This window comes from Dreissena polymorpha, chromosome 1 (assembly GCF_020536995.1).
Source record: "Dreissena polymorpha isolate Duluth1 chromosome 1, UMN_Dpol_1.0, whole genome shotgun sequence".
NCBI classification, from domain to species: domain Eukaryota; kingdom Metazoa; phylum Mollusca; class Bivalvia; order Myida; family Dreissenidae; genus Dreissena; species Dreissena polymorpha.
In genome coordinates this window covers 187,115,207-187,136,957 of record NC_068355.1, presented here as the reverse complement: position 1 = coordinate 187,136,957, position 21,751 = coordinate 187,115,207, and the positions used below count along the sequence as shown (strand labels likewise).

General features: G+C 34.2%; 1 protein-coding gene and 1 long non-coding RNA gene across 3 annotated transcripts in view; one reads left to right on the top strand and one right to left on the bottom strand.

The window, feature by feature from the left end:
* The window catches only part of LOC127864276 (uncharacterized), a 213,295-nt gene that overhangs the window by 155,509 nt on the left and 36,035 nt on the right, over nucleotides 1-21,751 (top strand). Inside the window, exons 1-2 of one of the 2 annotated variants that reach the window (XM_052403946.1) lie at nucleotides 4,495-5,053; nucleotides 17,847-18,814. The exons of the other annotated variant lie outside the window; for it this stretch is intronic. Of the exons in view, the coding sequence (XP_052259906.1) occupies nucleotides 4,704-5,053; nucleotides 17,847-18,814 (1,318 nt within the window). The 5' untranslated portion in view covers nucleotides 4,495-4,703. Of the gene's footprint in view, nucleotides 1-4,494; nucleotides 5,054-17,846; nucleotides 18,815-21,751 lie in introns of those variants that run through there. 2 annotated transcript variants of the gene reach the window in all.
* On the bottom strand, nucleotides 7,917-10,845 carry LOC127864280 (uncharacterized). The gene is made up of 3 exons (XR_008041673.1): nucleotides 9,858-10,845; nucleotides 9,188-9,298; nucleotides 7,917-8,568 (listed from the first exon to the last, which is right to left on the bottom strand). It is a non-coding gene; the product is annotated as an uncharacterized LOC127864280 (long non-coding RNA).

The following is a 21,751-nucleotide window of genomic DNA, read 5'->3' as shown; positions in this document are numbered from 1 at the left end:
TTACGCAATAAAACAATTTTTTGTACATGAGTCGTATTGCATTCAATCTAAATTTAAAGTCGCACGACCAATGAAAGCTCTGCCCCATAATGCACTGTACTCTTAACACTTATGAAAATGGCATATATGCGTACGGTTGTGTTTACAAATTTCTTAAACATATATCGTCATTAATGTTCAAGATTATTATTCTTTAAGTGATGTTGCAATTTTATTGGATTATCGGATAAATGTGCACATAAGAAAAGCGGTATGTATACTGTTATCGATACGATTCGGTTTATAATATAAATACATAAACTTTATATGCATGTATTTGCGTCAACACAGCATGGCAATATACATGACCTATATTATAGGCTATTCTATACCTGTTTTTTATAGCGCCCTGCAGTAAATGAGCTCAAAACCTATAACGCGGATCCGTTATAACGCTGTTTCGCGGCTTGGACCCCATTGACCGCGCTATATTGGAGTTACAGTGTATATAATAATTGAATTTGTAAGAATTACTAAGTGTGTTCTATTTTAGTATAGGTGTCAGTGTGCCCAGTGTGTCATACAAATCAACCCAAAGCTGTGATACACACGTATAATAATATTTACTGCTTTTTGTACTAAAATTGTGCAACCTTTATCTGTATATCATACAGTACAGCCAAAGCGGAACAAACGTATTTCGCGATCCGCGGCTCAAGGTGAAACGAGTCGATGCCGCGTCAGTCGTTGAAGCCGCGTCAGTATGCGGCGGCAAGTCGCATTTCACCGCGAAACTTCTCATCTGTCCGCCAAGGCATGCCGCGATCCGCGACATGATGCCGAGTCGATGCGCATCATGAAATAAAAAATCTTTTAAAAATTATTAGTTACATGTAGTTAACAAATTTTGAAAGAACAATTATAATAATAATCAAAATTATAATAAATTTATTGTGCGCGGATTTTATTAGCATATACATGTAAGCATAGTAAATGTGTCTGGCCAATTAAGTTTGTTTCCCGCCCGTAGTGTATGTATTTCACACATAAACGAGGCCACGTAACTATGTTTTCGCACATACAAGTGGTCAAGGCTCCAGCATATGGTGGATTTATAAATTAATTGCATTTTGATTTTGCTATTATATTTAAGCTGAGAAAATTAGCAGTTTGAAGCCACATCAATAATCAAGACGGTGAGGACGTATTTGTTGTTTTGTTAATTATCAGATTATTATAACTATTGTTTGAATATGCGTATATAAACACGTTTTATTTTGTTCATATTATATACTAAATATCGCTACTAATTACCCAATAATCCTGTATATTCCAGTTTTGAAGCAAATGCTGGTAAATATTTACGATACACAAACATTCTCGATATTTCCTTTAGTATCAAATACATTTTGGCATTTGTTACTATTTATAGAGATAATGAAATAACGTCTAATCGGGGCGTTTTTTTTCCTACTGAACACGCGATTTACGCCTGACGTGATGTTCACGTATTTATACAACACAAAATACACCCAAACTTTCCAAACGACATTCTACATGTCTGCATAATTTTCGCGCGCTTTTTATGAAACAAAGGATATTTTAGCACCGTTTATTTGACGCTAGAATTTGCCAAATGTCGCGTTAGCATTAAAATTCGGAAGTGTGTTTCGGATTACAAATTTAATAATGATAATCGAACGAAACATTAACAGTTGCGCGTAATTAATTCTACGCTACACATACATGTATGTAAATGTAGGTGGATATCTTTTCACTCGATCTGCCGCGTACGTATGCGGCGGATTTACTCCTCGAAAGTACACGAGGTTAATACAGACTCGGCGTCGTTGCGCGGATCGATGCCGAGTGCCACGGCGTACTAATAATCTGGCCGTGGCGTAGCCCCGGATTATGTTTGTGCCGCTTTGGCTGTACTGTACATAATGAAGTTAACATAGACTTAACAATACAAATTTGATGTTTGAGACACTAAGATTGTAAAATCTATAGAAACTTTAAGTTGAAATTGGTTATGGTTAAATTAAAATTGTTAGAATTGTAACCCTCTACATATTCATGCTCTACATACACATAATTGCTGAAGGAATTTAGTTGTTAATACCAAGTCATGACCACACACTTCAGTCACTTCTTGAGAACTGTACGAATTCTTCTAAACAAGGAAGAATACGGACAGCTGGTCTATTGTTAATGAGAGGTGTTTAATGGAAATTAAGTGATGTCAAAGCATATACAAAACAATATCATCCCTGGGATTATGCTTTTGAATATGTATTATTTCATCCTATGAAAATCCCTGTGCGGTCAACAAGTTTGTTTTAAGAAGGTGACATGTGTATTCTATTTTGTCAATTTTATTGTAAGCGCAATAAAATGCAATATACAAGTTTTAGTCAAATGACTTGGCACGCAAAGGACCCCAGCCTATTATCAATATCATTGAATAAAACTCTGTTCACAGTGATCTGCCATTGCTTCAACAAATGTTCCATTTTAGCCCGCGCAATTGAGAGATTCGCACTATTTTTCCAAATATCAAGGACATTTTCAGCATGAGGAGTATGTTTCAAGATCACAGGGATATCGTCTTTGCCTAAAAGTTTGAAAGCTGATTTACAATTTTCTGTCAACATGTAGTATATCTTTACTTAACAGCCTAAGGCAGAGCGTTGTTGTATTGGCAAATCAATATTGGCCAATGAGAGCGCACACTTTGAACGAGCGACAATACTCGTGAACAGTCGTTACCTGCATTTAAATAATGCAGACGACCCGTAATGTAGTTGTTTTACCACACTAATTGGACTCTACGGTAAAATCAATGAGGTTTATTAGAAAACTGATAATGGCAACTGGATATAAATTGTGCATTTTGTGCATAACATTGTCAAAATATGTATTCGACCCGTAAAACGTTTTTACAAACTATTGTTAAATTCACTACATCCAACCGTAAACGTTTTGTTGAATTCTCAAATTAACATAAATTAACATAACTGAATGTTTAATCCAATGTTTAATCCAAAACACACTTCCGAATTGTATTGTTGATGCGATATTCACAAATTCAAATACACAATATTAAATTCTAAATATGTATAAACAATTTCTCAAAACCCTCATATTTTGTAGAAAAAAAATGTCCTACATTTTTCCTTTAGTTTGATGGTCCACTGCCAGTAATTAAGGTTATTCAAGCTTGAATATTGTTGCGTTAGAAAATTATCTAAATGTAATACATTGTATTTTAATTAAAATAATTTAATATGTATGGAAATCATGTTTTATGGCACGGGCAATATTCATGTAGTAATTTAATGTTTCATATTCATATTTATTGTTATGCCCCCGGTATGGTGGCATATATCAGTTGAACTGTCCATCAGTCTGTCTGTCTGTCTGTCTGTCTGCCTGCCTGCCTGCCTGCCTGCTTGCCGTCCTGCCTGCCTGCCGGCCTGTCGGCCTGTCTGTCTGTCTGTCTGTCTGTCTGTCTGTCTGTCTGTCTGTCTGTATGTCTGTCTGTCTGTCTGTCTGTCTGTCTGTCTGTCTGTCTGTCTGTCTGTCTGTCTGTCTGTCTGTCTGTCTGTCTGTCTGTCTGCCTGCCTGCCTGCCTGCCTGCCTGCCTGCCTGCCTGCCTGCCTGCCTGCCTGCCTGCCTGCCTGCCTGCCTGCCTGCCTGCCTGCCTGCCTGCCTGCCTGCCTGTTTCTGTCTGTCTGTCTGTCTGTCTGTCTGTCTGTCTGTCTGTCTGTCTGTCTGTCTGTCTGTCTTCTGTCTGTCTGTCTGTCTGTCTGAAAACTTTACACTTGGCCATAACTTTTGCAATATTGAAGATAGCAACTTTATATTTGGCATGCATGTGTATCTCATGGGGCTGCATATTTTGAGTGGTGAAGGGTCAATGTCATCTTGAAAGTCAAAGGTCAAATATGGTTTCAAAGCGTCGCAATAGGGGGCATTGTGTTTCTGAAAACCACATATCTTGTTCATATAAGTATGTAACTATTATACATATTCATCATCAATTATTTCTTAACATTTATTTTATCAGATGACTAACAGAAAATGTACACTTCAATATCAATGTGGAATTATAGCAAGCATTGTCTCTTGAGACAGCTGACCATCACAGCTCTTAATACGTAAGTTGTCTTATGATGGGCAATCCACATGTATTTAATGTATGTGATGCTCATATTGAAGATTGCAAGCTCATCAGAGCAGTTTAAAAAAAAGAACATCCATGCCATCTGTATCTGCAATTTATCTTTTAAGCAAAAGGAAATGACCATCATTGTCAAAAACAATCTTCAGAGAATCTCCTACGTAAAAAGCATGATATTTATAGCCAAAATTTCATCATTGCACACTTTAAACAACTGCATTCGGTATGTGTTACACTCTGGTTTAAACAAATCAAATCGTCCTCTAGAAAACATAATTCACTTAACCAATAACAAAGTACCCCATAATCACATGACCTAATACTCACTGACAGTGAACACAGTTGCACAGTTTACTGCTATTAGGATTTTCAACATCATTTGGAGGTTAACTCCGTTTTTGTTTACTTGGAAAATTGAATTAATTGTTGTAATAGCATTTAGTGTGTGTTTACTGATATATTAGACTTAACATTTAACATTAATAGTTTGTATAATTTTCAGCTGAAAAGTTTGTGTTTTTGAAATAGAATTAGCAAAATGGCATCATTTTCTGTGCCTTCTGTTACTGAAGGTTCTGATATTGGTATAGAGTATTATTGTACAGTTTGCAAAGAGGAGCAACATATTTATATAGACGCAGATTTCTATTGTAAAAATTGTGTAAAGTTTTTCTGTAAAACATGTATTAATTCCCATACACATGGTGGCTGGCGAGCTTTGTTTAAACCATCTCCCTATGGAAAGGATAAAATAATGAAGTGGCCACTTTCTGAGAAGATGGAGAAGCTTCTTAGGACATGTGACTTACACAAGGATGGAACATTAACATTGTACTGCCCGGACCACAGTCAGCTTTGCTGCTCAAGATGTATTGAACCTAAGCACAGGTAACTGATGATTCCTGTGCTTACGCCAGTATAGATAAGGGCATTTTTGTATTAATTTACTGTCAGACATGTTCACTTATTAAGATTATTGTAAGCAGGTATATGGCTATTTTCTAATCAATATATATTTAGTTTTATTGAACAATTTCAGAGAAACAATTTTGTACAGCCTATCTAAAAGGCATAGATACATGTTAAAGGAATTTAAATAAAATGGAGGCTAGGTATTTTACCTTAATGATCACAAATTCACAAATTAATATATCCACTGTTGTTACAAGTTCTTATTGTCAATAAATGTCATGCTGGCTCCCTCAGCTTTGACAAGCAACTGTAAATGTGTCCTAAATCATGTCATCAATCCCATTCAGCATAGTGGGAAAGATTTTATCAATCCTTTTTCTGGGCCTGTCTGTACAATGTCTGCTCTTGTTTACCTCATGTTTGAAGTATTGATATGGAACATGGCTGAGACATTTACACCTGCACCCGATTGTATAAACAGTTAAACCGGTGGTTAACCACATACCGGCGGTTAAAAGTCGGTAACATGTTGGTTACTGGTCGGTAAGCGTTTGTATAAAATTTGGTAAGTTATACCGATCGGTTAAAACCCAGTTAAAACATACCCTGCTTCCCTAGATGGGTAAGTACAAGTAACCGAGGGGTAACTTACACAAAACGGCCGCGGCGCGCGACATTATAAAAGCTAACCATCGACGACCTTCACAATTTCGACGAGTAAACAACAAATTGCAGCGACTGACACTTTATTTGACTTAATTTACAGGGCAATACGATTTCCGACTTCGGACGACGAATTTAAGGACGCACAGAACGTGTTTCTTATATTCTGTTATGTGTATGCCGTGTGTGATCCGATGCATCAATGGCGCCCATGTTAAAAGCATTTCTCCGAGAACAGGGAACATCAAAAGTACAAACAAAAAACAAAACACGTTCGAACTAGTATCTTACCTTTAATAATCCTTTAAAATCCATAAATAATCCATTTAATGCAATAATTGACGGGTTTGCATCTAGGGTCTTTGATAATTATTTTAGCATAGTTAAATAAAGACCCTTATGCCATAATATCATTATATTCAAATGAGAACTCAATAAACTTTCTTCTTCGTCACACGCTACGTCATGTACTCTATGTACATTACTGCTGTTAAAATGAACCGGAGCAGTTTATCAAATGTGTCGTGTTCTGAGAAAAATGGGCATAATGCATGTGCTTAAAGTGTCGTCCCATATTAGCCTGTGCAGTTCGCACATGCTAATCAGGGACGACACTTTCCGCTTTTATGACATTTTTTTGTTAAAATGAAGTCCCTTCTTAGCAAAAATCAATTTTTGGCGGAAAGTGTCGTCCCTGATTAGCCTGTGCGAACTTAACAAGCTAATCTGGGACGACACTTTACGCACATGCATTATGCCCAGTTTTCTCAGAACACGACACAAATAATAACCGTTGGTGAACTCGGTTGCATTTGCAGATTTCTGCATACAAAGATATATTTAAACTTGAACAATGTTTTATTTGTCTATTGTATATTCCCTTATTGTACAAGAAAGTGAGTAAGTTTATTGTAAACATAAGCCAAATTAGAAGAATAGTCTAGCATGTTACGACGACCATGTATAATTTTTATGTTAAATCTAGAACAACTTAAAGAATAGACGTCTTTGTAAGCACTCTCTTGCAGTTTGGAAGCACCAGGGATTCCGCTAAATGATGCAAATCCCGACATCATTATCAATTTGTCCCTGGTCATTTTGATGAACTCATAGTTAAAATTTACACTTTATTTTATTGTGAATTCATTTGTAAATGAATTTGATAAAACAATACATGTCGCTGTTTATAAGCGTGACACTTCGCGCGAAAATTACGTCATTAGAACATGCATTGTGGGAATGTTTTGGTTAAAATTACCGGTGGTTAAATTCCACTATGCGCGGTTAGGTTACTTTGCGGTATATCGTGTTTATACAATCGAGTTACCTTGAAGGTTACTATACCTGAATAACCGCAAACTTACCAAGGTTTGAATGTTACCGAGCGGTAACTTTAACCAGCGTTTATACAATCGGGTGCTGGTAGATTATTGAATAGGGCACATGTCCGGTATGCTTGCTCAAGATCAAGTTAAAGTTCCAATATTCTAGCCTCAATTGTGAGTCTACCTACATGGCTTAACAGATGAAGTGTGGGCTTCATTCCGGTCCAGGATGATTATGATGATGATAATGATTATGATGATTGGTTGGTGATGAACATCAACTAACATCCCGGGTGTACTTTGTCCAGGGTTTTCCATGGAAATCCATGGAAAATATGAGGCTGGAGTATTCGGACTAAGTTTCCAGCCTTTTCCAGCATCAATATTTAAAAAAAAAGGGTGGAAAATTGTCCATGGTATGTGGAAATAGCCTGGAATAGTTTCCATGGTTTTCCAGGCTCCCTGGAATAATTACCATGGAACAATTTCCAGGGTTTTCCAGCCAGCATGGAATAAATACCGTCCGAATACTCCATGTAATCTGGAAAACCATGGAAAACCATGGATTTTTTTCCAGGGTTTTCCAGATTACATGGAGTATTCGGACGGTATTTTTTCCATGCTGGCTGGAAAACCCTGGAAAATGTTCCAGGTTTTTTCTTTGTTTAATATTCCATGGATGCCTGGTATAACATGGAAAATTGTCCAGCGTTTACCATGGTCACTGAATAGAAAAAGAAATTTCTGGTCTAAAAACAATATTTATGTATTAAATGAATACAATACTCACAGCTTAAATAAATCATAATTTAAGGTTAGATTAAAACAAAACAAAAAATCAACATAATGCCTTAGTTTCTTCGATGTATTATTTTGTTCACAATTCATCAAAATATAACATCAGATTACAAATTGTGTTACATTTATTTAACAAATTATTCAGATCAAACAAGTGTTGTTTAATACATGCTTACAAAGCCTCTAGGTCCATTATCATAAATCAGGCCCTTACATAACAGAACAGGCGCTACTTTAAAAGTTAAAAAGTATAATGCAACCTAAACAACATGTATTCAAAGTAACAAAATACAAGCAAGTCAAGTAATATACAGTAACAATTCACGAACCCTGTACAAACGATATACAAGAAACAAAATGAAAAATTTAAGTTATTTTAGCTACTTCATGTTTGTCACAATATATGTAGCTGCCCATGAGAACAATTAAGGATACTATTTTTCTCAGCTACTTTCACTTTAATGCAATTTAGGTGCTCAATTTCATTAAAATACTTTTATATAATTTTATTGTTCAAAGAAATTCAGAACATGAATGCATGTACATGTATTACTTTCCAAGTGACAGTTAGTAAATTATAAATACCCAGGTGGGATAAAATTACAGTTTTTAAAAACTTTTTTGTTAATTAGCTGGGCTTCAGTAGGTCGTGGATCTTTTATAGAACTTGTACTGCTGTTATACTGTACGGCTCCTGCATGATCTCTGAAAGAAAAACAAAGCAAACAATATTACAAGAAAGTCATAAGTTTTTTACATTCATCTGTAAAAGTAAAAGTGCAGCAATCATATGATTGAATATCTATACTTCAATGCTCATTCACATTTTAATCTATTTTAGATATTTCATATCACTGCTCAATTCGGTACATCTGGCTTTTTTGTATTTGAGCGAACATTTACGATCCTAAGTAGTTAGCAATTATTTCTTTTCCATTTAGTGAAATTTATTCTCTTAAAGTTTGCAAGCGGGCTTTAATCTACTTGCAAACAGGCAACCACACAGGAAAACTGAGACTTTCAAGTGAATAAATTGTTGATTTAACTTAAATTTTTATATGACTCTCTTTTATTTTGAAATTTATATTGTTGTTTTCTTAAATGCCCCAAAACGGGGTACACTAGCATGTATCTGGAAACTCAAACATATATAGGAATTTTATATTCAGATATTGCTATATGAAAGATATGCTAATTTGCTAATTCATATAAAAATAACCTGTAATTGAAACTAGACCAAAATATTGGATACCAAAAAGACAAAATACTTTCAGGTGGTTAACACTAAATTACTTATATGAGCCCGGGGCATAACAATATTTACCATGAATTTGTGGCCATGTTAGTCCTCTTGGTAAATGCGCCAAAAGAGCCGCTTTGCTGTCTTGGGTTATTTCCCTGCCAAACTCTGCAGTATCTTCCATCAACTGGTCAGCTACAGTTAAAGCACATAATGAAAAAATGTATATAGAAAATAATTCAAGTATTGTTTTAAATATTTAGTAAAATTGTCTTTAAATAATAACTTACAATGAAGTTAATACATCACAAAGCATAGCATAACAAAATTTGTAGGTATGATTAGTACAAATTTATTATTGCTATAATTAGAATGATGTGTAATTCTATTGGTATGAAAATGTACAGTGAAACCTAAAAAACAATGCTATTGGTTTAATTAATTTATTTATAAACATTAACAGCATTAATGAGCATTGAGTTCTCATCATGCACAGCACATAACTCCCTTAGCCTCAGTTCCCTAGCCATGCATTATAAACTTCCGATACTACATTCAAGCTTATTAATATCTCCACATAGGACTTCCTTTATCAAGCTGCAAACTGCACTTAGTGAAAATGTGTGTGACAGCTGCTTTTAAACTTCTATATTTGCCATACTTTTACCTAAAATGTCACATAAAAAAGGTCTACAATGATGACATAAGAAGAATAAATTTAAAGGAATATTTAGAAATAATGAAAAGCACAAACCTTCAGTTGTTGTTCTATTCCTAGACAGACTTCTGAAACACTTGTATGCATCACTTTTTAACAACATTTCATGTCACTTTCCAAATGATATCCATACATTATTATTTTAAGAAATTCTTGTTAATGGAAAAACTCATTAAGTTAAACTCTACTGTTTGTGAAATTAAATTAACTTCATTTTAACAACAAGTTTAACCTGCATTTTTTCTTCAATACGCCTTCTCCATAATTTCAATCTAACAGGTAAACTTTCTGTATTTGAACTCAGCCAATCAGAAAAGGCTGTGATATTTTATAACCAATAGATTAGCCGCAGACACATCTGACTCACACACAGGCTTTTCAGATAGTTTGTTAATTGCAAACCTGGACTGTAGTTAAATATTGAATGTGTATACACCTTGAACAGGGTTAAGGAATTTAAACTTGTAGACATTGCTTTGAAAGTTACTACTTTTACTTCTACTACTAGTACTACTACTACTACTACTACTTCTGCAAAACTACTACTACTATTACAACAGCCACAACAACAACAACAACTACCTACTACTACTACTACTACTACTACTACTGCTACTACTACTACTACTACTACTTCTACTTCTACTACTACTACTACTACTACATCTACTACTACTACTACTACTACTACTACTACTACTGCTGCTACTACTGCTACTACTACTACTACTACTACTACTTCAACTACTACTACTGCTTCAACTACTACTACTACTGCTACTGCTGCTGCTACTGCTGCTGCTGCTACTACTCCTGCTGCTGCTGCTACTACTACTACTGCTACTGCTGCTGCTACTATTACAACTCCTGCTGCAGCGACTACTACTACTACTGCTGCTGCTGCTGTTACTACTACTACTACTTCTACCACTACTACTGCTGCTACTTCTACTTCTACTACTACTACTACTACTACTACTACTACTACTACTACTACTACTACTACTACTACTCCTACTTGTACTTCAACTACTACTGCTACTACTACTGCTACTACTACTGATGCTGCTGATGCTGCTACTGCTACTACTGCTGCTGCTGCTACTTCTACTACTACTACTGCTGCTGCTGCTAATGCTACTTCCTTAACTACTACTACTACTGCTGCTACTAGTATTGTTATTATTATTTATACTACTATTGCTACCATTACTGCTACTATTCCTGTAAATGCTAAAACAACAACACAATAGTAACTGCTACTGTCACTTAAATTTGCACCAATAGTATAATTATCAGTAGTTTAACTGCTTGTACAACTTATACAACAACCACTTTTACTTCTACTCCTACAACATATTCTACTGCCAGCACCAGCATTACTACTTCTACTACTACTACTACTACTACTACTATAACTACTACTATTTCTGCCCAAACTATGCACATTGTTTTATGTTTTATTCATATGTTGTGTAAATTGTTGAACTCTGATTTACTTTGAATAAAATGTGTTGCATTTTTATAAGTTATTTTCTCCTCTTATAAAGTCTAAGTTTTTTCCAGGGTTAGCTGAAAATGTTAGAGTCTTTTCCATGCTTAAAAAATTCTATGTTCCACTTTCCATGCTATCTGGAAATATTTTCCAGGGTTATCCAGCCTAAATCCAGCGTTTTCCATTCCTTTTCCATGCTTTTCCATCCAAGGCTGGAAAATGCTTGGAAAAAAAGTCCACGTTTCATGGACATTTCTAGAACAAAACCCTGGAAAACCCTGGAAACTGTTTCAAATTCCAGGGATTACCATGGAATTCCATGTTATACCATGGATTTCCAGCCTAAGTTCCATGATTACCCTGGACAATGTACACCCGGGATGTTTTATGCTTTCTGAAAACCCATTATTAAATATTCTCAATATTTCATTTAGTAAATTTTATTTTGAAGACAATTATTTAGGGAAGAAACAACTGATTATAACTTGAATTGTGTGTGGGGGGGGGGGGTCAACAATGTTGTGCTTATTGTTTAGATCGGTCTCATTAGCTGTTCGCTTGCAGATAACTAAGGTTAATACCATGTTCTCAAAATCGGTTTGAGCTAGGTAATGATCACAGATTAAAATTATGCCATAAGTTTCTTCCACTATATTCTTTCACAAATCGGCACATTATGTGAATATCGTTTAAATGGACTATCTTTGAACAGAGCGTGTATAGAAACAATCAATAAACATTTTTTAATCATACATGTCGCCGAAGAGAATTTTTATGAATGATTACTAGTTGACTATTTGCTGCGTCTCAATCACATGGTATTTTTGCAAAAAGCAGGTCATTCAAAATCTGAGCTATTTATGGACATGGGAAAATTAAACTGCTGATCAATAAGTATAGTGGAATATAGTGGAGACTCCAATACACTATTACATGTATGTTGCCTAACCTCGTTGATAGTGCTTGCTAGTACAGCGGGGTTTAATTTTATATGTCTGGGAAACGCTCTTTTGTTCTCAACAGATAGCGACGATATATCATGTATTATCAATTGAATGGATGATAACAACGCAATAGTATAAGGTTAAGCTTGTTTATATTCAAAGTTTTCAATTTATAAAACGTTGAACATGAGTTCACCAATAACTACAGGTATACTAAAGACAACGACAAAAATGTTTTATAATCGCTAAACCAAATATAAAAAACAACTTAATATAACACTTTATATCTTTAAAGATATTCCCCGTAAATATGACTTGGCTTATAAATTGAAAATGTACGATTCTAAATAATTTTATTGAAAACGAAAGTTTTACTATTGTGTTTTGCCACTTGTAAGTGGCATATTCACTGCATGAAATGTGTGTTCTATAGTCAAACCACACATTAGTGTTAGTAGAAACAAATTATACTACGGAAGTTCACATCATATGTGTCCTCACATGGCTTTTTATGAGTTTATTTCTTAACCATCAAAATATAATATATGTTAATATTTAATTGACGTGAAGTTTTCTTCAAACACATTCAAATCACACTTCCAAAGCCGCATCATGCAAAAATGGGTCTTATGGCGTTGCGGCCAGCATTGCTCGACCAGCCTGCGCATTTGCACAGTCTGGTCAGTGGTGATGCTGTCCGCTATAAATTCAATGTTATATGGTCTTATTATGGATCGCCTGACCAGACTGAGAGATGTGCAGGCTCGCAGGGCTATAGATATGAAAGGCTCATATTGCATAAGACCCATTTTCGCATGATGCGGGCCTTTAAAAATCTCATTGAGAATTGTACATGGCTCATTTTAGCACAATCCTTTTGGATATACAATTGAAATCAAACTTGCAAATAAGGGTAGCCTATTCAGGAAGTCGTGAATGATATCCAGACATGCTGACCATGTAATGCAAATATTTGTGGTTAGATAATTAAACCATTTGTCTCTTATCGTGACACTATACTATTTCGGTAGTGTTTGTTTTCTCATCTTGAAAGATAAAACAGTGTTTTTCGAAAGTCAACTTATGCCTTCCCATAACAATTTATCGACCGAATACAGACCCTGAAATTCTGCAAGATTAATTATAACTAGAGATGGCAAATTTTTTTGAATATTCGATTGAATGGTCAGTATTCAAATTACATAATTGATTATCGCATATTCGCATTTTTTTTTCAAACGTTATTGCACTAATATTTAATGACCTGCGAGCCGATTACTAATTGGCACCCGATATCATTTGGGATTGACATGTTTGATGTGATGTTATTCGTGTCAAATTGATAATGCGGCCCGTATCAGCATTGATTGTGTAATGCAATATACACACTCTAAGAAAGGCCCCGAACTGTTGTATGGCAATGGGGTGCCAATTAACGGCTTCAATTGACTGGCTAATAATAATTAAGTTTATGTGATCACAGTATGAACAGCGATTAAAATGTGTGAATTACTCAAATTGCGCAACCCAATATACACACTCTAAGAAAGGGCCCGAACTGTTGTTTGTCAATTAGGTGCTAATTAAGGGCTTCAATTGACTGGCGAATAATAATTTAGTTTCTGTGATCACAGTTTGAACAGACATAGAAATATGTGAATTACTTAAATTTAACAAATGATATAATTTCAAAAAGTAATTTTTGGTAGAAAACTTCAGAGCAATTATTTGATGATATCGTTATTTTGAAATTTCAAATTTCAAATAAAATTCTATGTCATGAGGTTTTTTCCTTATATTTAGTCTTGAATATTAGGTGTACTTTGCATGCCTTATTGATATGTTTCTTTATATAAACGTACATGCTATTGTTACTTTAAAATTTCACATAAAAAAATTGTGCCCGATTACAGTATCGGTCATAGTATAAGCGATACGATTATTCAATAGCCATGTTAATAAACGGGTATAACTTACAAAACTTTGAAAGTTAACACAGAACAAGTTTCACTCTTTTCTGATATATTTCGCCTAAATAGGCTTTTTCAAATTTTTTTTTTACAATAAAGCTACATTTTCTTTCTTATTCTCAACGCACCAATTGTATATTCAATTGTATTTTTGTGTCAATTTATATTTTGTATCCCTATTGGATACGAAACTGAGTAATAGAAGTTAAATCAATCCAGCCGTTTTATGCGAATATTCAAATATTTGATTGAATGGGTTTGCGAATACTCGAATACCGATTTAGGTATTTGATGCCATCCCTAATTTTAACGCGTAAGTGTAACTGGGCCACAGTGTGTGTCTATGTGTCTAACATTCAGAGAGTAGATCGGAATTCCTTACACTGAACAGTGTTACATCCTTTACGCTAGGGCTGTCAGGATACGCCGTGAGTGTACCGCGGTATATCGTGGTACGGCAACACTGTATCGGGGTACGTACCGCGATATTTTACAGAATATGTATCTGTGAAGAAAACAGCAGAATAACAAGTTTTACAAACTTTAATAAACTCAATAATCAGAAAACACTGGTATCATAGTATGACTAGAAACTGTAAAAGATTAAACTGTAATAAACTTGATAGAAGTAGTCATTGTTATTGTTCGCGTCTTTTTCTAAAATGTCCGCCATGTTGTTTACAATAGCTGTAACTACAATCTGTGTAAATTGAACGCTTCAAGGGCATGTTCAAAATGCGGAGTCAGCGGGCCCAGTATTGAAAATCCGTAGCGTTCTGTCTCTTCCTGGACTTATTCAGAATCTTAAGATAACATGATTCGGAAGTGCCATGCTTTGAATGATCGATATACTAAAGAAAGAAAATAAGAAATAGAATAAACATCTTTTGGATAATTATGAACTTATTTGCAAAGGAAATCTGTGCCTAATTCCAAAAAAGGTACGGACCCATACATGGCCGTATTTTAAACGTGAAAGTTAAACATCTACAAGTGGAAGCGCTTGCTTGACCTGGATATTAACGGATTATTTATTTAGCCCTTTTGAATCGCTTCTACATTTTTCAAAACGATATCTATATCAAAATAATTATGTAATGTATTTATATCTGTGCTAATATAATAATATTAAAAAAACTGGTGTGGCAACGCCGTACCGCGGTGTGATTTTTTTCACGACATACACCGCGATATACCGGTGAATCGTGACAGCCCTACTTTACGCACAGTGCAATAACGCAGTGATGTAACCAAAGTTCAGGGCATGTTTCTCAAATCATCGGAATTCCTTACACTGAACAGTGTTACATCCTTTACGCACAGTGCAATAACGCAGTGATGTAGCCAAAGTTCAGGGGATGTTTCTCGAATCATCGGAATTCCTTACACTGAACAGTGTTACATCCTTTACGCACAGTGCAATAACGCAGTGATGTAGCTAAAGTTCAGGGGATGCTTCTCGAATCAGCCTATGAACTATTTGAATGTATGTATTCATGCCTGCTGGCATAAAGGTCATTTATAGTTACATGCCTGATAAAACAGCCAAACAGAAAAAGCGCATTAGTATTGTATACCGATTTTAAGGTCATGAGACTTGTTGATACCGTGTTAAGTGCTAGGGTAACAAGTAATGCATCACCAACAGTATACGGATCAGCAGCGCTGTCTTTATGAATACCTTATTCATAAGTAAAAAGTATTGCTCGCATATTTATTTTTATTTATTTTCATTATATATCTTATTTTATATTTTGATTTTGTATATGGTGTCAAAAAATATAAAGTTTTGTGAAGGGAATTTCCATCATGAAATCATTTTATGTGTGTGATAGGTATTCAATATTCAAACAAGATTAAAGGGATCTTTTCACGCTTAGGTAAATTGACAAAATTGAAAAAAGTTGTTTCAGATTCGTAAGTTTTCGTTTTAGTTATGATATTTGTGAGGAAACAGTTATACTGAACATTAACCGTGCTCTAATATAGCCATTATATGCATCTTTTGACGATTTTAGAACCTAAAATTTATAAAGCGTTGCAACGCGAAACGATTGAATAATTTGGAGAGTTCTGTTTTTGTCGTTAAATTTTGTGAAACTACGAAGATTGCTTATATAAGGTATAAAATACATCAAGGATGTGTACTCGGCGGAATAGCTCAGTAGGCTAAAGCGTTTTTACTTCAGGACTCTGGCAGGACTCCAGGGGTCACTGGTTCGAAACCTTTTTACTGGAGCTTTTACGATCCAATGTTTACATTTATCAATATAAAGCATTTAATGAATAAGTTAAAAAAATGCCAAAATCTGTGAAAAGGCCCCTTAAATTTAATATGAGAGTGTTTGCAAATTTTATTTTATATTAACTGGTTCTCATTATACCATTTTCATTATATTGTGTTATAATGCTTTCAGAACGTCAACAAAGGGATGTAATGTTGTTATTTTGTCTAAGTTATCTCTGTTCTATAGGTTTCTATTTAAATCCGCCTCAGGAAAAAATAATAAACATAAGCTATTGCACTTTTCAACTATATTATACTTTTATTATTACACTATAGTTATTTAAATATTTCACAATATACTTTACTTTTCATATAAAGCATTAAAACAACTCTTTTCTATTATTCCTATTGTTTCTTTAAAAATATTTCCATGTCTATGCTGCTTTCTCTATATAACCTAAAATTTAACTGAACTAAAACAAAGCTTATTCTAACAGCTATTTTAAATGCCAATTTGCTACAGGAAACACGAGCATGGTGAAATTAATTCTCTTTCAACAAAGTGATATTTGAAGTAAACAACAGGCAACACAATGTTGTTATTAATTTCATGGTTAAATGCTATCCATTAATTTCCCTGCAGAACAATCTCTACAACATAAATAGCATGATAAACAGTGCACACACATCTCGATCTGTTCGTTAACAAATACTCTTTATAAATTTGAATGGGTTGTGTTCTATTTCAAACTTGCTAATTTAAAAGCTATAACCTAATTTTGAAAATTGAGTTGCATCTTAGATTATGCAATAGCAAACAACTCCAGTGCCTTCAGCGCTTTGGTCTAGTGCCTATCAGATGAAAAGCCACAATTTCTCTCATTAGGGAGATCGACTTTTATGTTTGCAGAATAAACATTCACAGATTCTTTAGGAATTTAGTTTTTTTTAAATATATGTGACTTAATTGGTTTCAAGTCATTTTGTACTGTTTAGATTTAGTACACTACATACAGTGTCATCTTATCGAAGAACTTTTGAACTGGTTTTAGCCTTTATGAACATAAACATTATTGGTTATAAACTAAGTTCATCATCTTAAACATGTGGCCAATATTTTCATGGATGGTTTATACATGTACAGGCTCCATATATGTGTTATTCACTTACAACAGTTACTGTTCAAGTTAGTACAATTTTGATTAAGGTAGTATTTGCATCCTGGATGCTTAAATTACCAAAACCTACCAGTCAGTGTTATGAAATGTCTTAATTAAATGTATGTATGCACATATTGTTTACAAGTATGGTGTTTTCTATATGTGAAAATTTCTATTTAAAAACATAATTGTCTGAGCATTACATTACAATCTGTTTTTTGTTTTTCAGACTGTGCTTTCAAGTTACCTCAATACTTCAGGCTTCCAAAATGAAATCAACCAAAATAAAAAAACTTTCTGTCAGAACACAAAATACTCTTTTGCACGTGGCACAGTTTGAGACCTACCAGGAGGACAGAATGAGGTCTCTTAAGGTTTCATACAATGAACATGAGAAAGATATGGTGGAGGGCATGCGTCTGAATATAAAAACATTTTTACACATGTGTGAAAACAGTACAGTGAATGAAACACATGAGCAAAACAAATTTTATGACATTCGTGAGAAAATCATCTCTATATTAGTTGATTTTGAGAAAAGCACTGTTAAGGAAAAAAAAGAAGAGCTGAAGCTTAAGCAAGCTCCTCTCATGAGTGTGAGAAACAGCTGCGTCAGGCTTCACGATGAATTATTACAACTCCATTACGCCATACAGAAAGTACTGGGTAGACATGAACTCTCTTTTATTGCCAGAAAAAAATGTCAGGAAAAAATACAACAGTCTGATACATTTACCAAAGAGAACTTTCCAAACTATGTGTTCTCTGTGAATGGGAAGACTGTGCACAATGTGAAAATGCCAAGTGATTCAGACACATGCTGGATCGAAGCAGTATGTGCTCTCCCAGATGGACAGGTTTTGGTTGCAGACAGCAATAATTATACTGTTAAGCTGCTGAACCAGCAGTACCAGGTGGTGAGTCACTGGGATGCGACTTATTATATAGGGGACATGTGTCAGATCACACCCAGTGAGGTTGCAGTGGCCATGAATAAGAATGCTAGTAACATTCATGAGGTCCAGTTTATATCAGTCACCCAGAGCCAGCTCGCTCCAGGTAGAAAGCTTGAGTTACAACATACATGTAGAGGTATCGCCCACCATCAGGGAGACCTGTATATCTGCTCCCGTACTGCCCTGTACAAGTACACATTGAGTGGCAAAAAGGTCTGCAGACTCTATGAAGATAAATCAGGTAAGAATCATGGTGAATTCATCCTAATAACATTCCTATTATGTACACAGGGATTTTTCTAGCCATTGTGGGAAAAGGAGTCTAGTCAAATAGTGTTTTTTTTAAATCCACACAATGACAAATTTTAGATTTTTAATGACTAAATGAACCGAATTGGGATTTTTTTTTAATCAACAGATATTTACCCATTAGGCATTTATCTTGTTATTTTGAAAAAAATCATATAAATTATAGTTATTTACTTTGTGAGATGATTATAAAATAAAATTCAGATGTAATAGCAGAAAACCTGCTGATGTATTATAAAATATTTGTTCTATAATTCATATCGCCTGTTCAGCGCAAAACTGTTCTAACTCCATTTTTTTACAAAAATGACATTTTTATGTTTTTGTAACTGGTTTTAATAAATACACATTATTCAAAATGAATTTCAACAATATTCTTAAAATTGGGGCCAAAAAGGGCCAGTTGGCATTTTGCTCTAACTCAATTTAGCTGTAATGATCAGTGCAACACTGTTCCAACTTGAGTTGGTACAGTGTTGCACATAAGAAAATGACCAGAATCACTTACATTTTCAGTGCAATACTGTCGTAGATTTAATTTTTACAGTATACTTTGTTTGAATAATGACATCATACTAAAACTATGGTGTCACTTTTGTTATATACATGAATTTGTATTAGACATTTATATCCATAGCAATTGTTTACACTTTGAATGTGTTTTTTAAACCTTTAAATACCATTAAAAACGGTATCTCATTACAATACTGGTAACAATAATAACAATACTATTTAAATTAATTAATTCTAAAAAGTATCAGTTTTATTACAATTATTATTATTACTTTATTATTAGTAGTAGTTAAGCAGTAGCAGTAGGGCTATTAGTAGTATCTTGCTAATCTATTTCTCCATAATTACTGGCTGGAAATCAACAAAACATATAAATGACTATGAAGATGTCTGAATTAAATCACATGTTTGGGGTTTGCAGTACAATTAGTTAAAATTTCTTGTCTTTATGGTGATCCTTATTTTAAATAAGAGCAGGTTGCAGTCAGACATTCTCTTGAGTTATGGGACCTTGAAGTTAGCTTCAATTTGTGTTCACATCATATAAAAGGTATGACCTATTCATGCTTGTACACAATTTATTCTCAAAAACAGTTTTCACAAAAGATTTGCTTTGCTCAAGTTGTAATATTGCCTGACCAAGGACATTGGGGATAATATATCAGGTTCAAAATAATTCTTGCAATACTTGTTTAGAATTAAAAATTGTGTCCTTGATGCAAATTCTTATTTTGGTTTTTCAACTTATTGTCCTCAGAATAAACTTGATTATTAGCAATATTGGTGAGAAATTTGCATAGGAATATTGTTGACTGTAATACATCTATGTCACATTGTTACACATGGTACCAATCAGTGAGAAAAATAGCATCATACCCTGATGAACCTGTGCTTATTCCATAAATTAAGTCAAATATATTAATTGCATTCATTCATTACCAAAAGTACTTTGTAAACTTTGCTTGTTACATTAAACATTAAAACATATATGGTGCTAAAGATCACTAGCCTCATCGCCATGATGCTTTTATCATTGTGTTAACCACTGTGAATGGGTCTTCCGCATAAGTCGTCAGGGCGTTACTTCTTATATCTTGGGACTCAAAATAACAGTTTCAAATAGTTAGTCGCATGATTTCTTAGAGAAAATATACATAATAGACGAACATGCAAAATAACACTTGTGACTACACAATTAATGTGAAATAAGGTTTGATTCATTGATGAAAAAAACGATCAATTATTTAGCTTCATCACTTTTTTGGAAAATTAACCATTCACTTACATTGTTTCAACAATGCACTACACAAAAAGTGTAGCCTCAGTTGAGTTATTTAAATTGTTATCTGCATTTGAAAAATAGTTTTATTTTAAATACCGTAATTACTTAAAAGTTTTGGGACACTTAAAAATAATATTTAAATTAAAATAATATTCAGATATACAAGTTTCGGAAAATTAAGAGACACTCTAAAAACATTGAATTGACGATCGGATACCGGTATGCAATGTGTAAAGAGTCAATTGTTTAAATGAATGACAGCACGTTCTTGCCAAATACCACGCCATAAAGTATACTTTTTTTTTTATATGATTAACTTAAGCTATTGGGTGAAACCATTATCTATTACCGGTAAACAAAGTTATTTACCCAATAACGCAAATGTAATGGACATAATGCATTAAGGCATTTGTCTGCCAAGTTTTATTACCTTTATCCGGTTGTAAAAACGCATGATCACCAGAAGTGTCACAAGAAGCGCAAAAGGGAAGAATTCTGGTAAAATGGCATTTTAAAATTAACTGTCCGAAAATTATGGACGAAAACCAGTACGTCCGGAAATTAAGTCACGAAGCATAATTATTTTGTCTAAAATTGGGATGTCCGAAAATGTAGAGTGACTCAAGAACAAACAACAAAATCATAATGTTCATAGCTAATTTATTTAAGTTAAACAAGAAATATCTTTAAAAAGATATAAGGCGTTGATGTTGTAATGTTTGCGACCAGTGAAAGGAGATGGAATGAAGCGACCATGTATTTTAATGAAGGTAGTGAGTGATAATAAGATAATATATTTTAATGTATTAACAAATACAAATGAAGAACAAGAAGAGGTGAAATTGTATGTTTTATTGACAATAAGGATTGTAATGACTAGGTTTTCATAATTGAACGAGTAATACATTAGTTTCAATAGGAAAAGAAAACATATTCGCCACTGAAATACTATGAACAAAATGTTGGAATATATTTCCTTAGTATCGCGGTCTACCACCCCCAAACCCCCGCTTTGTTGATAGTGGTATACAAATGCGTACCGGTAAAGTGCAATCTAGCCTGTTTTTGTAGTGT